Consider the following 13,945-nt stretch of genomic DNA (forward strand, 5'->3'; position numbering starts at 1 on the left):
ATCGCACCCTGCCCACCAGTGCTGTCTTCCCTGTGCTGATATTGACACACCGCATCGTTTAAGGTTGAGTCGACCTAATGGAGGCTCAAGGCCGGTGCAGATATTCGTCGGTGATGTTGTCGGCGGTTGCCGGGTCCGTGGCACAACGCGCTAACCACTGCCCCGCCGCTCTCCGCTGCCGCTGTGTTTCTGCTCGCGCATCTCTCGCACACGCACCACGATCCCCGCTGTCCACACCCACGCAGGGCTGAAGGTGGAGATCACGCACTGCGGCCAGATGAAGCGCAAGTACCGCGTCTGCAGCGTCTCGCGCAAGTCCGCAAGCCACCAGACGTACGTCAGCACAGGCACAGGCACAAGGAACAGGATCGGGGTTTCGAGCGCAGTGTGCTGACCGCGGCGCCACCGCTGCCCACACAAGACAAAGATCCCCCGTATAGCCTTAACAGCCTGATGGGGCAAGCGCTCTTAGCGAACACCTGCGAAGGCCGGAATGGCACACGATGCGGTGGGTGGTCAGCACGACAGCCCCGGCCGCCTTTGTCTCCCCCTTGGCGATGTTTACACACCGCACTCGGCGCACACACACGGGTAGACATATTGGTATGCACATTTGTCGTGCGCTCTTGCGCGGTACGGTTTTCGTGCCGTGACGATTCCACGATACATCGCGCAATTACAAGGTCTGTGATAACAGTAACGAAATTTGCACTTATACGGCGCCCTTAAATTCCTCGGCAACTCAAAAAGAGCATTGCACCTCATCTCAATTTGAATGGCAGTAATTTACCCCCCTTTGGCGGCTGTCCCTGTGCGGCTGAAGGTGACCCGGCACCGACCAGTAGGGGGCAATGATCACCGTGTTCTTATACGAATCGAGTTGGCACGTTCTGTTTACGTGACAACCCTTACTCGTCGGGTGGTGGCGGGTTTTAACGACAGATTGATATATTTACACGATCTAACCCAAAGGAAACCCCTCGTGGAAGATATTGGTCGCGAAAGTCTACGTGTTAAACTGACAAATTGAGTAGTTTGCGGAGTGATTCTTCTTTTTTGTCTTATTTGGCAAATTTGGACCTTGATGCCGGCTCACAAATGATGGCATGCTCATTTTTAATGATGTCACGGGATTTTTAGCATACATTCTCAAACTGCCATTCCATCATCAATATTACTATTATTCTACTCTTTCGCACGATGGCAACACGGTGGTTCAGGAGCTCGATGCCAATGTCGAGGCCTGCTGCTGTTGCTGCTGGCCAAGACGAGAGGGCTTCAGCAGAGAGAGTTTGTGTCGTTTTGCTGTTCCTCCTCCTCCGTTGAAGGAGCACAGACCACAGTGGTTTACTCTATGATCCATACTCCGGGTTGCGTGGTTCTATTGTGGTGCATTGCATGTGTAAAGGAGCCTCAGCCGGGCGAGTCCTTGAACTTCGTCTTTAGTACGTCTCTCACACATATCAGTGAATCGCTCTGTTCAGGCGTCACCCCGAACACCCCCCCCCCACTTGCCGAACGACCGTTCCGTTGCTCTCCACCGCACAGGTTCCCGCTACAGCTGGAGAGCGGGCAGACGGTGGAGTGCTCTGTCGCTCACTACTTCCGGGAGAAGCACAAGCTGCAGCTGCGCTACCCGCACCTGCCGTGCCTGCAGGTCGGCCAGAAGGAGAAGCACACCTACCTGCCCTTGGAGGTGAGGCCACACGCTCCCCCTCACCCCCTTCTAGAACCAACCTTTCACTTCCTTTCTGAACCCTTTCCCGTCCCGATGACGTACGTGTGTCCATCATCAGTTTTTCTTCCGATTCGGAAGCGTGAGGAAGGGACTAAACAAACTAAACACAAAAAGCAGTTCTAAAGAAGTGAGCTTTCAATCTAGATTTAAAAGTGTATAGCTCCAGTGGCCTTCCTAACATCGGAAGAGCATTCCAGACGACCGCGGGAGCGCTTGTGAAAGCGCGCGATGCAGCGCCAGTCTGCTCGATGGCGAGCCACAAGCCACCGCTGCGAGGATGACGGGCGTTACGCGTGACGGTTTGCGCTCCTTGACGAGCTCGGCGAGGTATTGTGGCGAGCACTTTGTTGCGTGATGAGCACAACCTGATGTATTCGTTCGGCAACCGCAAGCCTGCTGTAACCCTGTCCCCATCCCGCCAGGTGTGCAACATCGTGCCGGGCCAGCGGTGCATCCGACGCCTGACGGACAGCCAGACGTCGACCATGATCAAGGCGACGGCGCGTTCGGCCCCCGACCGTCAGGAGGAAATCAGCAAACTGGTGGGGACGCAAAGCCCCACAAAGACAAAGATCCCCCGTATAGCCTTTTGACAGGCTGTCGGGCCAAGTGCTGTGCGCAAGCAGTGCCTGTGAAGGCCCGGCGTGGCACACGATGGGGTTGTGTGGCCGGCACCACGCCCGGCCGCCCGCCTGTGTCTCCCCAGTGCTGATGTTTACACACGGCACCAGGTGCTCATTCAAGGCTGAGTCGTCCTTGGGGCGGCCCAAGACGGGTTCAAATATTCGCCGAGCGGTAATCGAACTCGAGTTGCCGGGATCGTCGCGCAGTGCGCTAACCAGTACAGTCTGTTCTCCTATAACGCCATGTGGTTTTCATAACTAGAATTGGATACAATGCAATTAATGTATTAGGGGAACACATTTTTTATAACGTGGATGCGAATTGGATATAACGCGATTGAGTGAACGAACCACTATACGTCGCGCGAGTATAAATAAGCGGCCGTGCGGCTGCCTCGGCGTAGCATCGCACAAGGCGGGATGCTGCTGGATGTTTCCGGATGCTACCCACATGCCTCGGTCTTTGTTTAGCCTGTGTACGCATCTCACGAGTTATCGCGGACTGTGCTTTACCGTATATTATATATTTATTATATAACGCAGTGTTCTTCAGGAACGCAACTACCGCTTTATGTACGAAGAGACTGCACACCACTGCACCGTCGCACACTCGCACTGCACATGTGCACACACATGCACAAAGGCAAAGATTATCTGTGTGGACATGGATTAATTTCAGTCTGTTTGGTCTTTGGATCCGTGACCCAATAAAAAAAAATTCTGCACCCAGAACACCACATCCAGTATACCTCCAGCTATGGCCGTGGCTTACGAGTCGCATGCCACCTCTGGTAGAGACACAGCGACTCGGAAAATATTCGGTGATCAATGAAGCCCTGCAAATCGGTTCCATAGAATAACGCACGGCCCGTAGACTTACACAAGACTCGTGCTCGGTCCGGATAAAGTTCCCCATCTGTGGCTTAAGGAATGACCAGGTCCCACCACAACAATGTGGAATTTCCACCAGTGGTTCGTGATCAACAATTGTGATGTTTTACTCCCGATGTGGACTGAAACTACGGTCGCTGCATCGCGCGCTTTCAGGTGCGCTTCTTCGTTGCTGTCTGGAAAGCTCCTCCGATACTAGGAAGTCGCTGGACCCTATGTACTTTAAAATCTAGATTGAAAACTAATTTAATCAGAACTACTTTTTGTGTTTAGTTTGTTGTCCTTCACCCGAACCTCCGATTAGCACAGTTGGCTGCATACGGTGCGAAAGAAGTTCTACGTACAGTAAAACCTTGGATTGCGAGTAACTTGGTCTGCGAGTGTTTTGCAAGACGGGCAAAAATTTTAAAGAAATTTGTATTTGATAAACGAGCGCGGTCTTGCAATGCGAGCAGTGTACTTGTACGCTTTGTACTGCCGAGCATCACGTGATCACAACTGATATACGAGTGCTTTGATGTACGAGTGCTTTGGATTACAAGCACGTTTCCGGAACGAATTATGCTCGCAATCCAAGGTTTTACTGTTCATACGAAACGATGACCGTGAATCGAACCACGTCCGTGTGTTATTTTCAGATGAAAAATGCAAACTTCAAGGGCGATCCGTTCATGCGCGAGTTTGAGATCCGGGTTCGCGACGACATGACGGAGGTCACAGGTCGGGTGCTGCCCGCTCCAATGCTGCAGTACGGTGGCCAGGTGCGTCCCTTCCCTAGGCCTGAGCAAATGAGATGGCTCGCTCTGCATCCCGACACATCGCTCATTGTATACAACAGTCGACAGATTAACATGTGGGTTAGCGTTTTACCAGAATCTGCACACTCTACAAGCTAACGCATTACACTTTGTATATACCTGTTTTCAGATTTGCATTGTGGGTTAGCGGTTATCCAGACTCGACAGTCACATTTACAGCTCGCTCTACAAGCTAACACTTACGAAAAAGCGATTTAGGAAAACCGCTCTATTGATGAACATGTGGATTAGAGTTTAACCAGGTTCAACAGTCATGTACAGGCAGTCCTTGACTTACGAACACGCAATTTAGAAAAACCGCTCTTACCAGTCAGCTTCCATGATTTTTTTTTACATTAACTTAAAACACGAACTCGCACTTGCAAACTGAACCACTGAACTATTTTGTTCAGCGGAGCTAGCCTCCGTGAGATGTAATGAGTCGGCCTCATGCTGGGAGTGGGTGTCTGTGTGTGTGTGCGCATGTGAGTGTTTGTGTGTGAAAGTGAGTGCGTGCATGCACACGTGTGTGCCTCTGTGCACGCATGCCCCCCCTGTGTGTGTGCGTGAGGAGTGGTAGTGCAATGGTTAGCGCACTGTGCTACCAACCCGGCGACCCGAGTTCGATTCCCGCTCTACTACCAACAACAGTGATGATTAACTGAATGGGTCCTGGGCCTCCCCTAGGTCGACTCGGCCTCAAATGAGTACTTGGTGTGGTGTGTAAACATCGTCACTGGAGAGACAAAGGCGATCCGGCGTGGTCTTGGCCACCCACCCCCTCGTGTGCCGCGCTGGGCTTCATAGGCGCTCGCTAATAGCACTTGCCCCAACCGTCCGGTAAAAGCTATATGGGGGAGCTTTGTTTATGCACAGCAGTGGGTGGTTATCGCACAGTGCTACGAACCCGGTGACCCGAGTCCGATTCAATGTGAATGTAGCTTGACTACCAGGTTGTGTTGCTATCGGGGACTTGGCCGATGGAAGATCGTCCGAATTGATGTGCGGGGCTACCCCGTGTCCGTCAGCACTTGCCCCAACAGTCTGTTAATGCTATACGGGGAATCGTTGTCGTTGGTGCGTGTGTGCGTGTGTGCGTGTGTGCGTGCGTGCGTGTGTGCGTGCCCCGTGTCTGTATGCAATTGTGGTGACTCATTGCGCCCCTTCCGACAAGCAAGTCAGCATCAGGACTCGAGGTAATTAAAAAAAGTATTTGTCACTTTATTTTATGCTTTGTTTACTATACAGTATTCATGACAGTATTACATGGCAATGTACTTTTGTTTCTTATTCATGAGTTTAACAATGCATTCCTTTTTTGTTGAACCATAACACATTTCATAACACTGACCATATGGGCATTTAAAACGCTTTACAGTATTGTGTTCCGACTTACGAGAACCGTTCGACTTACGAACGGGTCTCAGGAACGAATTATGTTCGTAAGTCGAGGACTGCCTGTATTCCAACTAACACATTACACTTTGCATCTACCCCTCTACAGATTAACAAGTGGGTTAGCGTTTTACCAGACTCAACAGTGATGTAATACAGCTCACTCTTCAAGCTAACACATCACACTTTGTTTACACCTGCATACAGATGAACATCTGGATTAGAGTTTAACCAGACTCAGCGGTCATGTAATACGGCACACTCTGCAAGCTAACACATTGTGCTCCGTATACACCTGTCACAGATTAATATTACCCACATTGTTCCGTCACATCGTGTCCATGAGATGGGAGTATCCATTCGGATCCTCCCAGAGTGCAGTCCCCCCCACAACCCTCTTTACTGGAAGAGCGGCCGACGCAAGCGGATATCCCAGAGCTACCTCTGAGAAACCTTCACGTGACTTCTGGTCCATGCAGTAGAGGGAAGCACGTTCCCACCAGACCTGCATGTGAACTGAATGTTCGTCGCAGGGCACTCAAAACCAAAATGTCATTCTCAGCGCTGGAATTTAGCCAAATTAAGTGCCGAAACCAAAGTAAAAAAAAAACGTGATGGGTTTTTGTACGCGTCCATTGGTGCGGCCCGGGGCTGACACTATCAACTCCCTCTGCTTGAGAAGCCCCGGTTTATAACCACAGGCAGTTGCCTGGATTCGAACCTCGGAATTTTCAGCCGTGGTGGCTCCAGCGCTCTGACCTCCTGGATCCCACGCGGCTACCTCCGCGCTAACGCGTCCACCGCCTTTGCCGCCGGCGCCACGTTCTCGTGTCGCCTGTGCAGACAAAGACGATGGTGACGCCCAACCAGGGCGTGTGGGACATGCGCGGGAAGCAGTTCTTCACGGGGATCGAGATCAAGGTGTGGGCCGTCGCTTGCTTCGCCTCGCAGAGGGACTGCCGCGAGGAGGCCCTCAAGTGAGTCCCGCGGTCGAGCGGTGAACCGGCGTGGGTGATGATGATGATGGCGAATGAATAAAAATGAAACTTGTGACGCTGCGTCGTTGTCGTCGTCGCCGCCGCCGCTGCCGCACGGGATTCGTGTCGAGAGAGAGGACGACTTGGAGGGCGCGTGGAGGAACCGCGGGCAAGCTGGAAGGCAGCCGCGCGGTGAGCCGGTGCTAGAAATTGCCAAAGCTCTGCGTTCCTCTGTATACATATCAAGGTGTTATCGGCCAGCTATTCAGGAGTGTTTTTTTTGGTGGGAGGAAACTGGGGCAACCGGAGAAAATCCCCCACGCGTGCGTGGGGGGAAGCGCTCGCTATCCCACGCAGATTGGGACACGCGGAGTCCACCTTTTGCTGTTCTGCCTACTGGCGAGCCCAGGGTTATGACTCATTTTGTGCGATCCATCAACCCGCTCTGCTTTGTCTCCTCTCGATAATATTTACAAAACCTTATCGATCACAATCTGGTAAATATTAGAGCGCGACAAGGAGCAGTGGAATCCGCCCGAGTGCGGGTGCCGGGTGTGAGGGTTGTGTGGTGGGGATGGGTGTGATCCAGCATTGGCTTGGCCGTGGCGGCTGAGCGATGGTGGAGGTGGGGGGGCTATGGTGCAATCGGGATTTGGTGGAACGCCGCGCAAACGTTGCGAAACTCCCTTCCCGTGGGCGTCGAGGAGGTCCAATACCCTGGCTCGCCAGCAGAAAGGCGGTACAGCAAAAGCGTTGACTCCACTCCTTCCGTCTGTATGGGATGGAGTGGTTACCCCCTGACACATGTGGCATATCGCCGGGCACTCTGGTTTCCTCCCACATGTGAACGCGTATGATTAATTGGCCGATAACACCTTTTATATATATAGGACCGCAGAGCTTTGGCAGTTGTTATCGTCGGTTCATTGCGTGGCTGCCTTGGTGCTCGTCTGTGGGTTCTCTCCTCGCGCCCTCGGAGTCGTTCTCTCTCTACGAGAGCGAGGAGCGACTGCCCCGTGTGGCGGCAGCGGCGGTGCTGCAGCATTACAAGTCGACATTATTATTCTTGTTGCGATGGCGGTGGTAACGCTGGGAAAAATAACGACCGTCGCAGGAACTTCACGGAGCAGCTGCGCAAGATCTCGAAGGACGCGGGAATGCCCATCCAGGGACAGCCGTGCTTCTGCAAGTACGCGCGTGACGCCGAGAGCGTGGAGCCCATGTTCCGGCACCTGAAGAACACGTACGCCGGCCTACAGCTCATCCTCGTCATCCTGCCGGGCAAGACGCCCGTCTACGGTGAGTGCCGGCCACGGCTGGACCTCACCCCGAACCCGGTGCCGGGAGTGGAAGATATTTTTGTTTGCCGAGCGTCGTCTTGCGATGCAGGGTAAAGTGGTGAGCTATGCGTCCGTGTCTGGAAGGCCAACAAACTAAACACAAAAAGCAGTTATAAAAGAAATGAGCATGCAATCTGCATTTAAAAGTGCATAACCCTGGTGGCTTCCTAATATCGGAAAGAGGAGTGTTCCAGACAGCCGCGGAAGCGCATCTGAAAGCACGCGATGCGGTGACCGTCTTTGTTCGATGGTTAGCCAAAAGCCGCTGCGAGGATGACCGGAGTTTCGCGCGATTGATTTATGCTCCTCGACGAGATCGCCAAGGTATTGTGGTTCATTTTGTGGCAAGCACTTTGTGTGCAATGAGCGCGGCTTTATATACTGCATTGGGTCGGCAACTCGAAGCCCAAGGCCTGCCGGTTTCGAATCGCGAACCTCTGCAACGAGTTCTGAACGCGCTGCCACGTTGACACAGCAGGGGGCACAGGCCCTGCATCGGCCAGTCTTCTCAGTCGGTCAGCCCATGGCACCTGGGTCTCCTGCCAGCGAACCTTCGACACTTCACACGGCCTGAAAGTGCACGTAGCCTGGCACAAGCCGCTGCGGTGACTTCGCCGCCACTTTAGTGGCGAATGGCGGTTGTTGTTGTTGTTGTTGTGTGGACTTGCGTGCGCGCGCGTGTGTTTGATACTCGTGTGTTTAATACGCGTGTGTGTGGCGGCAGCGGAAGTGAAGCGTGTGGGCGACACGCTGCTGGGCATGGCGACGCAGTGCGTGCAGATGAAGAATGTGATCCGCACGTCGCCGCAGACGCTCTCCAACCTTTGCCTCAAGATCAACGTGAAGCTCGGCGGGGTCAACAACATCCTCGTGCCGCACCAGAGGCCTGTCCCACCAACCCACTCGCCCACCTGCCTACTCGCCCACCTACCTTCTCGCCCACCTACCTTCTCGCCCACCTACCTACTCGCATAGCCACCTATCCCACCCGTCCACCCATGTGCTCACTCGCCCACTCGCCAACCTGCTCCCCGACTCATCTACCCACCTGTATGCCAAACCACCAGTATACCAACCCATATACTCGTCCGACTACCTGTATGCCCACCTACCGTATACTCACCTAGACGCCAATATGCCCACCCACCCACCCATACACTCACCTACCCATAAGCACCCACCCATAATCACCCATCCAACCGTATATCAATCGACCCACCCATACGGTTACCCACTCGCCCATATGCTCACCCACTAATTTACTCGCACACCTACGCATCCACCCAAATACTCACCCACCCATCCATATACCCACCCACCCATCCATATACCCACCCACATAATCACTCACCCAACCACTCGTATATATGCACCCACCCACCCATACACTCGACCACCCACCCAAATACCCGCCTACTCATTTACTCACCCACCCATATACCTGTCCATCCATGCACCCATACACACAATCACCCACCAGTATACAGCGCTACCCCTTATAGCGCTACCTATTATTATAATAACGCCGTTTTGTATAGTGCTCCGTTTTTAAGAGGACCGCATCCGGAGTGCTGTGATGGGGGTATGCCTGTACCCACTGCGCCCGTGTGTCGGTTGATCCCCTCCCGCCGTCGCTGTTCCGTCACGTGACTCGTATTGACGTCGACCCCCTTTGTCCTCCTTCATTCTCCCCCCCCCCCCCTCCCCCGCTCGCTCCTTCACGCCCCCTCGCTCGTGTTCCCCGCAGGCCGGCCGTGTTCCAGCAGCCGGTGATCTTTCTGGGCGCCGACGTCACCCACCCGCCGGCCGGCGACGGGAAGAAGCCGTCCATCGCTGCCGTGAGCACTTGCCGACGCACTCCCCCTAGGCGAACCCCGACAATGATTAATAATTGTCGCCCGGTGGGCTTTCGCGAAGACATGTATACACACGGTGATGATCCGTAATTGATGGTTGGCTCGGGTCGAGCGAGTAAAACTCCTGCGTGTGTCGGAAACCCCTCCTCCACCCATCCCACCCGGCCCTCAGACGTTGCGACTTGACGCAAAAAAAAAAATTGATCGTGAACTAGCGATAATAGTAACAATAATAATAACACAAACATTTTGCGCAGTGCCTTTAATCGGAAGATCGCTAAGCGCTGTACATGTGAGTATTTCAACATTCCGTACAAAATAAGAGCTATCGAAGTGTCCAAGATATTAGATGATGATCTATAAAATAGGCCTCTGGTGCAATATGGGGTGAACAGATTGCACCGAATCGTTGGATCTGTAGACGCCCGGTCTCAGCCGTGACTTCAAAACACTGACCATGCCCGAGTCACGGATACGGCTGACGGGGGAGGGCACTTTCCCCAAGAGTCTGTTGAGGCTACACGGTGGAACGCGGGGATCTTTGTCTGTGCAGGTGGTGGGCAGCATGGACGCTCACCCGAGCCGCTACTGTGCCACGGTGCGGGTGCAGCAGCACCGGCAGGAGGTGATCCAGGACCTGTCGCTGGTGGCGCGCGAGCTGCTCATCCAGTTCTACAAGTCGACGCACTTCAAGCCGACCAAGATTATCTACTACCGCGACGGGGTGTCCGAGGGCCAGTTCCAGCAGGCATGCTCCCGCAAGCTCGCTCGCTCGCACAGTCATTACACACGCACCGTTGGGCAGGATTCCACGCACACGCTCGCTTGCTCGCGTGCTCATCCCAGCAGGCACACGATCGCTCACTCGCGCACACGCTCGCTTGTTCGCACGGACACCCACTCACTCGCTTGCTCGCACACTCAATCGAACTAGCAGGCACCCGTGCACTCACTCACTCGATCGAGGCCTGTGCCCGCTCTCTCTAAATCGCCTCCCGTCCTCTTGCTCCCCCTACTGCCCCACCACCACCCCCACCCCAACCCCCCAGGTCCTGCACCACGAGCTGCTGGCGATCCGTGAGGCGTGCATTCGCCTAGAGGAGGACTACCAGCCCGGCATCACCTTCATCGCCGTGCAGAAGCGCCACCACACGCGCCTCTTCTGCTCCGACAAGACCGAGCGGGTGCGACCACACTGACCCGCCCGCTCGCCGCTACCCCCGCCGCTGCTGCCCCCTTGCCTCCCCCGGACCCTGCCCTTTCCGTCTGCGGTGCGGCGTGAGTGATATCGCGAGCGTGTGATTCAGTTTGGATCGCTGCGTCGTCACTCTCACTCACTCCTTCCCTCTCCCAGAAATGGCGGGGGGGGGGGTCTCAAGGGTGAGGATGGGACAAGTAATCAGCCATCCTCACCCCCCAAACCCATCTCTCGTTTCTCGCTCTCGCAGAGCAACAAACATTTAAACCGCGCGACGCTTTCTCTTTGCAGATCGGGAAGAGCGGGAACATCCCTGCGGGTACCACCGTGGACACGAAGATCACCCACCCGACGCAGTTCGACTTCTACCTGTGCAGCCACGCGGGCATCCAGGTGAGATCGTCGGCGCCAGCGCGACGGCTCAACCGTGATCTTGCACCGTGACGGGTCGAACGCCAACTGTGCCGCAGGGGTTGGCGCCCTGCGCTGCAGGCCCGTCGATCCGAGTTCAATTCCCGCTCATGGCCACCAACGCCGGGGACGATTGTACATATGTAGTGGAGTAGGAAGGTGCGTAGCACAAACAGCGTGATTACATGATCACACGGACAGTACGGGTTATCTTGGGTCAGCCTGTAGTGAAGGCGAATACAGTGCAGGTTATGTTAGGGCAATCAAGCTGGGGTAGCCGTGGACGGCCGTGATTGGTTGGTGCTGTTGCCGGGGCTGGAGAGGTGTCTGGAAGTCTGGCGAGGAACAGGTGCGACGGTCACGCGGAGCGCCGTTGGGACGAGGGTTAATTAATTGGGGGTGTAATGAGAGCGGGTATAAGAGCGGGAGTCGGAGTCAACAGAGGGGAGTTGAGGTGAAGGAGTTGAGCTTGGAGATGGGTTGAGTTGGAGTTGGGAGCTGGACGAGGCAAGACGTGGAGTTTGGAGGAGAGTTTGGAGACGGAGCTTGGAAACAGCATAGCGATAGCGGAGCTGAAGAAGAGAATAGCCAGCAGTGGAGAGAGCGTAGCAATAGCGGAGCTGAACAGAGACGAAGCGGTTAGCAGTGGAGAGAGCATAGCGACGGTGATAGCGGTGAACAGAAACGAAGTAGTTAGCAGTGGAGAGAGCATAGTGACGGTGATAGCGGTGAACAGAGAAGAAGAAGTTAGCAGTGGAGAGAGCATAGTGACGGTGATAGCGGTGAACAGAAATGAAGTAGTTAGCAGTGGAGAGAGCATAGCGACGGTGATAGCGGCGAACAGAAACGAAGCCGTTAGCAGTGGAGAGAGCATAGTGACGGTGATAGCGGCGAGTGGAGACGAAGAAGTTAGCGGCGGAGTAAGCGAAGTAATCGTGGGGAGTGGAGAGACAAAGGTGGCGAGCGAGTCGAGTGAAGCACGGCGAGCGAGCCGTGGCGACCAGAATACTGTGGAATGTGGAGGACATGCTGAGAGTTGTAAATAAAGCGGTGTTCGAAGAAAGACAGAAGTTGTCCGAGTGAAATCGAACACTACACATATACTGGTCCTAGGCCTCCCCTCGGTCGATGGTGCAGTGTGTAAACATCGCCACTGGGGAGGTGAAGGTAGCTGGCCCTGTTGCTGGTCATCCAACCCCCTCATGGTGCCGTACCGGCCTCCGTAGGTGCTTGCTTAAAGCACTTGCCCCGACAGTCAGTTAGAGGCTATAGGGTGATCTGTGTCTTTGTGTGTAACCCCCCCCACCCCACCCTCCGCTTAGGGCACGAGCCGCCCCTCCCACTACCACGTGCTGTGGGACGACAACCGCTTCTCTGCGGACGAGCTGCAGGTGCTCACCTACCAGCTGTGCCACACGTACGTGCGCTGCACGCGCTCCGTCTCCATCCCCGCGCCAGCCTACTACGCCCACCTGGTCGCGTACCGGGCACGCTACCACCTGGTGGAGAAGGAGCACGACAGGTACGCGCACCTGCACACCTGCACGCGCGTTTAGCGCGTTTAGCTATTGAGCGAACATGCTCGTTGGCATGTTCGCTCAATAGCATGCTTGCTCACTCGGCGGCAGCTCGCTCGCTCGTAAGTACGTTCGCACGCTCGCTGACACGCTGTTTGTGCATACTTACGCCTCTTCGCTCCCTGTGGAGCATAAAGCTGCAACAAGCCCATGCCATGCTGGACGGGTCCATCATCTTTAGCTGTTTGTGCATGTGTACGCGCAATTTGTTTACACACTCGTGTGTCCGTTTACACACGCGTGTGTGGGCGCAGTGGTATGGTAGTGCAGCGGTTAGTTGGCTGCACACCGAACCTGGCGAGTCAAATTGGATACCCACTCACAGACAACACCGGTGACGATTATATGAACTGGTCTTGGGCCTCCCTTAGGTTGTGTCAGCCTCATGAGTACCTGGTGCGATGTGTAAACATCACCACTCGGGAGACAAAGGCAGCTTGGAGTGGTGCTGGCCTCCCACCCCCTCGTGTGCCGTGCTGGCCTTCACAGGTGCTTGCAAGCGGTAATTTCCCCAAATGTTTGTTAAGGCTGTATGGGTTTTTTTTTTGTCTTTGCAGTGGAGAGGGCAGCCACATCTCAGGACAGAGCAATGGACGCGACTCACTGGCGCTCGCGAAGGCTGTGCAGGTTCACCAGGATGCGCTGCGCACAATGTACTTCGCCTGATGTGGAGCTCCTCCAATTGAGACGCAGGAGGGATGGCTGGGGGGGAGGGAGGGTGGAGCCAGGCGCTGGCGCCGGAGGGGAAGGGTGGGGAGTGGATCGCAGTCTTAACGATGTGACGACCTCTTCAACGAGGAGGATGAGATGCGAGGACGTCACTCCTTTGCCTGCCATAGTAGGAGGGGGGGTGGTGGTGGTTGAGGTGTGTGGGGACGTGTGTGCATCCGTACGTGCGTGACCGCGCGTGTGTATCGAGAGCGTGGTGGCTTACGCCATGCTGATGACTCCCGACAGCTCCGAAACGTAGCTTATTTTATGACCGAGCCAAACACTTGTAATGCGTGCGAGCGAGCGCGCGCGTGCGTGTGTACACACCAGACTACATCTGTAGCCCCATGTATTAGCCACGGACATTGCACCGCAGCCCAGTGACATTGTACATGTTGTCCGCCGCCAGTAGGTGGTGGGGAGGTGTGGTG

At 54.8% G+C, this 13,945-nt stretch overlaps 1 protein-coding gene across 3 annotated transcripts in view; it reads left to right on the forward strand.

Annotated features, from left to right (window-relative positions):
- LOC116946611 (protein argonaute-2-like) overlaps positions 1-13,529 on the forward strand; it is a 29,473-nt gene extending 15,944 nt beyond the window's left edge. For 2 of the 3 annotated variants that reach the window (XM_032961686.2, XM_032961688.2), the window contains 14 exons: positions 246-333; positions 1,549-1,696; positions 2,161-2,280; positions 3,891-4,013; positions 5,228-5,245; positions 6,288-6,421; positions 7,536-7,720; positions 8,486-8,645; positions 9,509-9,599; positions 10,171-10,365; positions 10,667-10,801; positions 11,107-11,208; positions 12,549-12,748; positions 13,361-13,529. In XM_032961686.2, coding sequence (XP_032817577.1) covers positions 246-333; positions 1,549-1,696; positions 2,161-2,280; positions 3,891-4,013; positions 5,228-5,245; positions 6,288-6,421; positions 7,536-7,720; positions 8,486-8,645; positions 9,509-9,599; positions 10,171-10,365; positions 10,667-10,801; positions 11,107-11,208; positions 12,549-12,748; positions 13,361-13,469 — 1,808 coding nt within the window. In that variant the 3' untranslated portion in view covers positions 13,470-13,529. The remainder of the gene's footprint in view (positions 1-245; positions 334-1,548; positions 1,697-2,160; positions 2,281-3,890; positions 4,014-5,227; positions 5,246-6,287; positions 6,422-7,535; positions 7,721-8,485; positions 8,646-9,508; positions 9,600-10,170; positions 10,366-10,666; positions 10,802-11,106; positions 11,209-12,548; positions 12,749-13,360) is intronic. The other variant, XM_032961687.2, reaches the window with a different exon arrangement.
- Positions 13,530-13,945: the final 416 nt, after the last annotated feature.

This window comes from Petromyzon marinus, chromosome 27 (genome assembly GCF_048934315.1).
Source record: "Petromyzon marinus isolate PM22_M1 ecotype Great Lakes invasive population chromosome 27, UKy_Petmar_22M1.pri1.0, whole genome shotgun sequence".
Classification (NCBI taxonomy): domain Eukaryota; kingdom Metazoa; phylum Chordata; class Hyperoartia; order Petromyzontiformes; family Petromyzontidae; genus Petromyzon; species Petromyzon marinus.